Below are 9,622 nucleotides of genomic sequence, written 5' to 3' on the forward strand. Positions count from 1 at the left end.
GGGCGGCTCTTCCCCAGCAATGGTCCGTGCTGACCACAATGCGGTCTTGTTTTCGCACTGCTCTTGGCCGCACTGGGGCACCTCTCCCTCCCTCCACCCTGGCTCTGCTGAGAAGTGAACACCTTAAAAGCGAGGGGACAAGAGGATGCGTGTGCCCAGTTTTAAAATGCCCTGAATTCAGATAAAAGTTCAATTATTTAAGAAAAAAAATAATATATATATCAATAAATATTATTATTATCTCGTCAGGAAGCTGGTGAGGTCTGGCCTCCTCCGGGGCAGCCCAAGCTCAGTGGTCCCTGTCCTTCTGCTCCGTGGGGGTGTCCCCGTTGATGCACTGCCTCAGTATGCCCCTCTTCTCGTGCTTGGCTGTCCTGGAGAGGTCGATGGCTGTGTCCTCCGAATCTTTTGAAGGGCCAAGCTTGTCGGAGCCCCTCTGGGAACTGGCCTGTTTCCCTTTGAGATCCTCCTCCTCCTGCTCCGCTCGCCAGCCATCTGCCAGCTTCTCTTGGCTCTCTGCCTTCCTGCTCACCTCCATGGACTTCTTGTGCATGCCTTGCAGAGGGGAGAGAAAGCAAAGCCAAGGGCGCTGGTTGCTTATTTCTGCCCAGGAGCGCTCAGCATCACCTCCTGCCCTCCTGCTGCTTCCTTCAGCTCTCGCTTGCATGCCGGGGAAGACTCAGGCTACCCAGAGCCCTGCCACCTGCTCTCTGCAGCCCGACAGGATGGCTTGTGGCAGAATTGGTCTGTACCTCCCATGCAACGGGGAAGACTTACAGGGAGAGGGGTGCTGTGATGGCCCATCCCACCCCGGATTTTGAGTGCCAACTCAGTGTAGGACTGTGTAGGAGCAGAAGGTAGCTCTGAGGCAGTGTTAACATTATCATCAGTTTTGAGGGGAGGGTGATGATTTCCTAGACGCTCTGCAACTCCCACGCTGGCTGCTAGCACTAGGAAGCAGTACCTAACCGAGTGCAGGCACCTGTCTGACATGGCAGTTAAAGGTTTTCCCTTTCCCAGCGGTTCTTTGCAAGGAGGGAGCGGAAAAGCCAGGGCACTTGGCAGCCTGTGTACAGCTCATGGCTGAGGCCCCATTCTCTTCTGGGGAAAGGCGAGGACAGCCATATGAAAGAGGAAGGGCCGTTCACTCTGCAGCTGCCCCCCAACACCCCCAGCCCCAAGCTCCCACTTACCCAGCAGCCACGGGGCGCAGGATCCCACCAGCCCGCTCTTGGCGGAGTTGATGATGGACTCGGGCAGAGGGATGGAGTGCCTCACCATGGCCCCGTAGAGGCCGTACTCAGCCATCACACTGCTCCGGCCCCAGCACTTCTCCCGCTTCCGCCACTTGGCTCTTCGGTTCTGAAACCAAACCTTCAGGGGTAACAGCCAGGAGAGCACGGAGGGGTGGGATTGGGGAGGAGACGGCCCCCGCGGCCGGTCGTACAGGGCCCGTCGAGCATGGGGGAGCATGCATCCAGGGCAAAGGGGCAGCCGCGGGGGTGTGTGGAGGGGTTTGGGTATGCGAGCGCAGGGTGCAGACGCGCAGGCGGCAGCAGGATGGCGGCCAGGGCGGTGCGTGGGGAGGGAGTTGAGGAAGGGCACACATGTGGGTGTCAGTGAGAGAGGGTAGGAAGGGGGGGAGAGGGAGCACACGTTACACGAGGCTGATCGTGACACAGGAGGGTGTTCCCAGCCAAAGTCACCCTATACTCCACCTGCCCGCAGGGCCCCCCTGCTGCTTCTGCACGGAGCACCAACCTCTCCAGAAAAATGGGTCCCTAACGCAGTGACCGATGATGACAGAGAGTGCTCAGGTCCCTCTCCCCACCCCCGTCCTACGTTTGAAGGCTCAAGGGGGGTTAGGTACAACCTGGCTGCTGCCCAGACCACCACCCTGTTCTTAAGCCATGAGCTGCTCTGCAGTGGGGCAGGATCAGGCCCTAAAATACCATGTGTCCCTCAAAGGGACAAGCTAGTGAGCAAGCTAGTGGGACACAGCTTAGCCCAGCAGCTCCTGAATCGCGCTCAGCTCCTGCCTGACCTAGGTCTCCGGAGGACAGAGCCAAGCTGCCGGCAGTGAGCAGCTGTCGGGGCCAGCTCAGTCCTCTGGTTCTGCATTTTCATTTGGAGCCTGTTCATTGCCGGGGGGCAGAAGCTGAGCCGCTCCCTCCAAGCGCCCTGCAGCATTTCAGTGCCACCACGTCCCCACTGCCTGCACTTACTGGCCATAGAGCAGAAGAGACAGCCGGGCGCCAGCAGCCCACGGACTCCTGGCGGGAGAGGACCGTCGCGGCCACCTACCTGTATCCTGTCCTCCGGCAGCTCCGTCTTCACGGCCAGCATCTCCCGGGCATAGACGTCGGGGTAGTGAGCTTCGTTGAAAGCCTTCTCCAGCTCCTCCAGCTGGTGAGCTGTGAACACCGTCCTGCTCAGAGGAGAGAGCATCCTGTGACACGGTCCAGACCCTGACGGCAAGCAGCGGGGCTGGCAGCCCCCTCCCCTGAAAATCCTCCGCCCCACCCCCAGCCGCAGCGCTTCTTTGCTCCCTCGGCGACATCCACCGCCCCAGCCCGGGGACCAGAGGGACAGCGGGATGCGGGTGGCAGCAGCGAGGAGGAGAGAACGGGGACAGCCCCGCTCTCGGCTCTACCTGTGCCGGCGTTTCTTCCTCTTGATCTGGGAGGTGGGCATCTTCAGGTCGCTGGCGTCCCCAGACAGGCTGTCCTCATCTGGCAGCAGCATGCGGGAGGGGGAGAGTCACGTTCCCGCGGGGAGCAGGGGGACCAAACCCAGCTCCCAAAACGCGGCTCCAGCTGCCCGCGAGGAGCGGGCCCGGGCCCGGGGTCCCCTCCCACAGCAACCGGCGGCATCGCCGCCGCGCCCGAGCCCGGAGCACCGCACCGGTGATGCCATCCCGGGGCAGGGGGTCGGAGCCCACCCTTGCCGGGGGTTCGGAGGGGCGGCAGCCCGGCGGGACGGGGAGCGCGGGGCCGATCCCGGGCCGGCGGGAGGATGCTCGCCGCCGCCTCCGCGTGTGCTCGGGGCCGCAGGTGCGAGGCAGCCCCGGCAGCGGCTCCGGCCGGGAGTCCCCGTGCGCGGGTGAGCGGCTTCCCCCCCCGCCCCCGGCCCCGCTCACCGGAGATGTTCTCCTTGTGGCGGCGGGCGGCGGGCGGCGGCCCGGGGGGCGGGCGTGGGCCGCGGGCGGGCAGCAGCGGCAGCGGGGCGGGCAGCAGGCACGGGGCGCCCGGCCCCCCCAGGCCGCACAGCAGCCCCAGCCCCAGAGCTCCGCCGCCCTCGTAGCCACCGGCGGCTGCAGCGGGGGGCGGGCCGGGGGGCGGCTGCAGCTCGGCCTCTAGCCCCAGCAGGTCAGTGATGGCGAAGCCCTTGGCCCGCAGCCCCGCGCCGCCCGGCCGCGCCGCCGCCCCGGGTGCCACCGGTACGGGCACCGCCACCGGCCCCGCCGCCGCGCGTCCCCCCGACGGCTCCGACCGGCCCGGCATCGCCGCCGCCGCCGCTGCCGCCTGGCCCGGCCCGGAGCGGCCACCGCCGCCCGCCGCCCTTTTTATCGTCCCGCCGCCGGCCCCGGCTCCAATCACACCCCGGGCCGGCGGGGGGGGGCGCTCCCAATCCCCGGATTAACGGCCCCTGGCCCCCCCCTACGCCGCACCGGCCCTGCGCCCCTCCCCCGGCTCCCCCGGCCACCGCCCCCGGCCCCCCCCCGCCCCCTCCCGCCCTCCCTCCGCTCCCCTCGGCCTCCGCCCCTCGGTCCTCCCCATCCCCTCGCCGGGTCTCTGCGGTCCCCCAAAATCCCCCCTCAGCACCCCCTCACCCCCCTCACCCCCGGTCCCGGCCACCCAGCTCCCCCATAAACTCCCCTCACATCCCTGCGAGTTCCCTCCCTGGGTCTTCTCCCAGGACCCCCCCGCTATGTCACCATGTCCCCTCGTCCAGGGCCTGCAGTGCCCTCCCCAGGACCCCTCCCCAGGACCCCCATTCCCACCCCGTGGCCCTTCAGCCCCACATCACACGTGGGGCATCCCACTGGGCCGCTGTCCCTCCGCTCAGCACCCTGGGGACGGGGATGGCCAGGGGCTGTGGGGCAGGACCCTCCCTGACCCCAGGTGTCCTGCCACAGGGGCCGGTGCCACCTCGGGGTGCCTGGCCTCCGTGCTCCCTTTTGCTCCCAGATTCTTGCACCTGGGCTGCAATTTTTTCCCCCCTTCCCTTCATCTGTTGATGGAAACGATTTACAACCGGCTTACACGGGCCGCCTGATCTGGGCCTTCGCTGGACGGTCAGATTAACCGAGGGTCCTTCTGATAAAGATAATTACAAGGGGACTCCGCATTAACTTTGCATTATTAAAGAAAGACCCAAATCTCCCCTCGCAAGCTGTTCCCGGGATTAGCAGAACAATAACTTTCATTTAGGATAATTGCCGTGGCCGGCGCTGGGGGCTGGCGGGGGGGGACCCTCTGGGCCATCACGCTTCGCACCAAGAAAGGCAAACGGGTGTGAGGGGAGTGGGAGGCATGTGGGGGATCACACTCCCAAAGCCACTGAGCATGTGCTCGGGATGCAGGGATGTTCGGGGCATCCCCAACCAGGGGACTGGGCACCCCAGGGTCCCCTTGGGCACCTTCGCTTCTCCAGAGTGATTTTGCCACAGTTTTGCTGGAATTGGAGACTTTCACTGCTAGGCAGGGAGGATCTGCCACAGTAATTAGAAGCCATAATCCGGCCACCACCCACAACAAATTTCCTGTCCGAGCAGATATTAGTGGATAAAACCCTAATTTTTGACGTTGTCCCAGAATCAGCTTGATTTCAGCAGTTTACGTTCAGGCTGAGCTGTTGGGAGAGATGATGAAGCCTTAAATATGCATATGGCCTAGGCATTTGGAAAGTTTGGGGATAAAGCGCGTATAATTGCTCCTAATCAGTTTATGAAACATAAAAGCTCAAACCCAAGAGAAAGCCGATAGATGCAGAAATGGAAATAGCGATTAAATCTCCCCGTGCTGGTGAGGTGGCCTGGATACAGCGCTGCTGCCCGGGGCGGAGGGCAGCCGTGGCGGTGCTGCAGGGGATGGGGGATGCGCCCGTTCCTGGGACAAGACTGTGGGACAGGGTAGGGGGGGACATGTCTGCTGCCACCGCCGGCTCCCCTGGCTGTGGTGGAGAGGGGCATCTCCACCAGTCCTTTGGACAATAAATCAGTTAAAGGATATCTTGATATATGCTCATCAGATAGGATTAGCTGGGATTAGACTAATCAGTAAATGTTTCTCTGCTCATTATTTTCCAGGGAAGATTTTCAGCTGATTCTCCGACGCCAAAAGATTATTAATCGCTTAAAGAGCAGAACATCAAACATCGCCCCTTGCTCTAATTTCCCTGGGGTTCCCCCCCCTTCCTGTGGGCAGGGCGCCTGCGCCAGCCAGCCCGGCAGCCCTGGGGTGCCCCAGCACCCAGCCCCTCCATGAGGGCTCTGGCCAGGGCGGATGGAGGCCGCAGCACCCCAGCCTCAGTGCAGACCCATGCCGCAGGGGTGGGTGTTGCCCGCGGCCGATGCTGAGCACCCCCGTCCCCTGTGCTCTGCTCCCCACTGGACTTTGCAGGACTGGGGGCACAGCAAGGTGGGACAGCTCCTCCCCACAGCTCCAGTGCCACATCAGGCACCCACCGTGCCCTGCAGCACCCTATGGGATGGCACCGTGAGGGCACACGGGATGGGATGGGTTACTGGGGCTGGCCCCTTCAGACACCGGGGACGAGCCTTGCAAGTCCTTGGGGGATTACAGATACATGCAACATTTTGGCAGACCCTCCTCAGCTGATGCTGGCTCCCGAGCCAGCGGCTGATGGGGTTTTGGGGCCCCTGTCTTTGCAGGGATATGAACCTCAGGGAAACCCCAGAAGGATGTGCACTTGCCGTGCCACCACCTGCTGTAGCGATGAGGAGGGGGTAGCAAGGAGAAGGTATTGAAGGGCCTGGTTTAGGGGATTAGTAATGGGATAAGACAGCTTTCACCTCCCTGGTTTAGATATGAATCAGGTCAATAATAAAGGACCATCTGACAGTTTCAGGCAGCTCGGGGTGGAAGAGACTCCCGTGCTCCAGGCTGGACACAGAACCCCTCTCCAAAAGCCCGGTTCCTGCCACACACCCACCCGTTGGACCTGCACTGGCAGTCACAGCCCGGTGCTTCCCGCCAGCTCTGCGCCTTGCACCCGCGTCAGCTCCGGTGCGGGAGTGAGGTTGGAGCCTGCTCCCCAGGGATGATGTCGAAGTCACAGCCCTCGGATGCCTGCTCTGCATGGCAAGCTCAGCCGGCTGGCTGGTGGCCATGGTGGAACTTGCATGGGTGTAAGGTGGCCCAGGAGTGGAGCGCGGCGGGGCGAGCAGCCAGCCGACAGCAACACAGGCAATTTGGCAAGGGTGGGAGCCTGGCAGGAAGGTCCCTGCCTCAGTAAGCATGGCAGAAAGAAAACAGCTTTTCTTCCACCTCCTCCATGTCCTGCTGGGAGCACGGGGAAGTGGTGGCTGTTGTGAAAATGTTGCCTCTGACACGGATGAAAAGGAACTGAGAAACAGCCCATCGCTAGGGAGAAGGCAGCAAAGAGGGGGGCATCGCAGTGAGGTATGTCCATGTTTCGCAAGGCTAAATCCTACCTCTGAGTTACAGGTGGGCTTCCTCCTTGCGATGCAGGTGACGGGACTTCTCCCAGGCTGCAGCCAGGGCTGAGTGGTAGGTTACATGTGCGCTCCTGGCCGGTTAGGGGGAGATATATGTAATGGCCATATATACTCCATTTTGGGGTGATGGATTTGCAGGGGCAGGCAGTATGGCCAGGTTAAACAAATGGGGAAATCTGTGCTCCCAGCATCGCCAGGCTGCGGAAAGTGCTTCATTTCTAGCTCGTGTTTACGAGGGTGAAGCAAAGGTTTGCAGGGTGAGCACAGCCACAGCTGGCCATGCACGCCACCTGCTCAGCGCTGTAGCATCGCCAGCCAAGCTTATGACAAGTGCATTGGCAGCCCTCATTTGGCACCAGAGGGGGGGGTCCCTTTCCATGTCCCACTCTGCATGCCCCAGAGACATCCCTACTAATTCCTCCGCACAGATTTCTGTCTTAAGGCATTTATTTGCCTTTGATTAAAACCAGAAGAGCAGTCACGGTTTAAGTGGAGTTTAAGAGCAAACCATGTGCCGATGCACAGGGCTCTCACATCTGGAGTGTTGCAGATTTAATCAAACTGCTGGGAAGTGCCACACGCAGACAGCTGTCACAGCAGCCTGGAGCCCATCTCCTAATTAATTCCTAGCCAAACACAGGGCAAACAAATGACCACCAAGGTGCTGCACCTATGACTGCGACTGGAGGCATGACTGGCAATCAGTGAGCAATCAAAGATCACCCCATGTATGTCCAGGAGCTACAGGTGATGTAGCCCATGGAAAGCCCCGTCCCTGCTCCTATGGATGAGACTGGGGCATGTCCCAGAGGTGTAGACCTTTGGGTGATATATGGGAACATGAGGGACAGGATGTTCAGGAAAAACGCAGGCGGAGGAGGCACAACGGCCATAGCTCTGATTTCTGGCTGCTCCTTCAGCTGGTGCTGTTTGCTCCCACTCCACTTTGCTCTTGTTTTCCAGTCCCGTTTACCTGCCCACCTCCATCCCCGTGGGCAACCCCCTCCTGTCGTATACAGGGTGTGTGAGCTGGCACACAGCCCTCTCTGGGGATGCTCTGCCCGGCGGTGCTGGTACCCCGGGCCCTGCGCCTGCCACAGGTCCTGGGCAAACTCTGCTGGCTTCCGCAGCCTTCCACAAAATCCGGGCAATGGCAAACCAGGGCAGGTCCGGACTCGGTTCTCCTTGGTGCTCATTCACAGCTCATTAAAGCTAATCAAAATGACTACCGGAGCTGGGTCTATGTGGGTGCTTGGAAGTCCTGGGCACGCAGCACAGCTAGGCTGGGAATATCCAACTGTGAGGAACCCCAAACTAGCCGATGGACTGTCCACTCCAATTAGCCCCACAAAGGAGCTATTATTCCTCTGCACTATGCTTGTCCGATTACTTTACCTTATTATTTTTTGATCATTCCTCCAAAATGTGCTAATTAAACAGAAATCATCAAGTCAATTAGAGAAACACTCATTAAAGCAGAAAAGAAAAGAAAATATCAGCAGAAGAAAAACGGCTGTGAGGCTCCCAAGCACACACAATAGCTGCCACATTCATTAAATCAGCATCTCCCAAAAGAGGGGCAGACATTGTCCCACTCTGGTACACGCCCTGGAAATGAAACTTCCCAAGCGATGGAGTCAGATTTCTCTTTTTTTTTTTTTTTAATGGAAAAACAGCATTTCACAACCACCTCAGGTTTCTTTTACATTTGGGAGAGCAGAGAAGCTTTCAGTCCTGTGAAGGTCTCAACCCAAGGACAACGAAACCCCTTGGAAGATTTTCACTGACCTTAGTGGGTTTTGAACTGAACCTAGATTCTTAACTTCCAGACTGGAAGATTGTCAGCCAGTTTCTTCATTCAATGTTTGGCCTTCAATCAGATAATGGCATGATGTGAAAATAAGTTTAAGTCCTGCAAGGGCTTTCAGAGTATCTCCACTGACATCCAGTTTTAGCATTTGCCATTTAGATACAGAGGTTTGGGTGAGCGCGCTGTGCTTTAGCCTGGAGGACGTCAGCAGCGACGGGCAGCTGCGCTGTGCACTGCGTGGAATGGGCAGGGGGAAGGGAAGGGACCTGCCCACGGCCAGGCAGCAGGACAGGGGCAGAGTGAGGAGCCAAATCTTGCTGGCATCTTATCCAGGTACCATGGGCATTGCTGCTGCCCTGTGCTTGCTCTGGGCCCTGCGCTTGCTTTGGGTGTAGCATCCTAAAATAGCCCCATCTGTGGCAGAACTGGCTGCTCCTCTGGTTACTTGAAGGTTGATTTTTTTCCCTACCTCACTTCTTCTCCACCTCACAGCCTTCTTTCCATCCCAGACACCTCTACCCACCCCTCCAAGCCACCCCTCTCTTTCTCCTAGTGCCTGCCCAGTGCTCATCACAACACCTGAACCTCTCTGCATTTTCTTTTTTCTGCTGCCTCCCATGGCTTTCCCAGCTCCCAGCTCAGCAGCACCATGAGCCCCCAGGCAGCACCTTCTCCACGTTCATTCCCAGCACTTCGCCAAGAAGAAGCCTCCCAGAACAAATGCATCCCTTCCCACCTCCCTACCCTGCAGCAAGCTAGGAGCAAGAAGCTGGCCCCGCAGACACAGGGAAACCCGGGAAAACACGTGAAATTTCAGTATTCCTCATATATCTCTGTTGGGGGTAGAGAAAGGGGGATTTCACTTTATTCTGACCCCAAAGTGGTGGAAAGTCCAGCTCAGCTCTGGGTGAAGGTGTTGCCCAGCCTTTGCATTTCCAAACCAGTTCAGCCATGCCTAATCGTAGGCGCTATGCTATGAGACCTGACAGAATTACTTCTCCTTTAATTAATCTCCACGTTTGCTATCTGAGTGCTGTGCCATATGGTATTGATTTTTCAGCTCGGTATGACAGCACTTGCCATGAAAGAAGCTAACCTAATTAAAGCAG

General features: G+C 59.3%; 1 protein-coding gene across 1 annotated transcript; it reads right to left on the minus strand.

Annotated features, from left to right (window-relative positions):
* Positions 1-289: 289 nt before the first annotated feature.
* On the minus strand, positions 290-3,503 carry VSX1 (visual system homeobox 1). The gene is made up of 5 exons (XM_054821978.1): positions 3,140-3,503; positions 2,654-2,732; positions 2,305-2,428; positions 1,194-1,374; positions 290-555 (listed from the first exon to the last, which is right to left on the minus strand). The coding sequence occupies exons 1-5, from the start codon at positions 3,501-3,503 to the stop codon at positions 290-292; spliced, it is 1,014 nt and encodes a 337-aa protein (XP_054677953.1).
* Between the last annotated feature and the right edge of the window lie 6,119 nt (positions 3,504-9,622).

Source organism: Grus americana, chromosome 3, assembly GCF_028858705.1.
Source record: "Grus americana isolate bGruAme1 chromosome 3, bGruAme1.mat, whole genome shotgun sequence".
In the NCBI taxonomy this organism is placed as follows: domain Eukaryota; kingdom Metazoa; phylum Chordata; class Aves; order Gruiformes; family Gruidae; genus Grus; species Grus americana.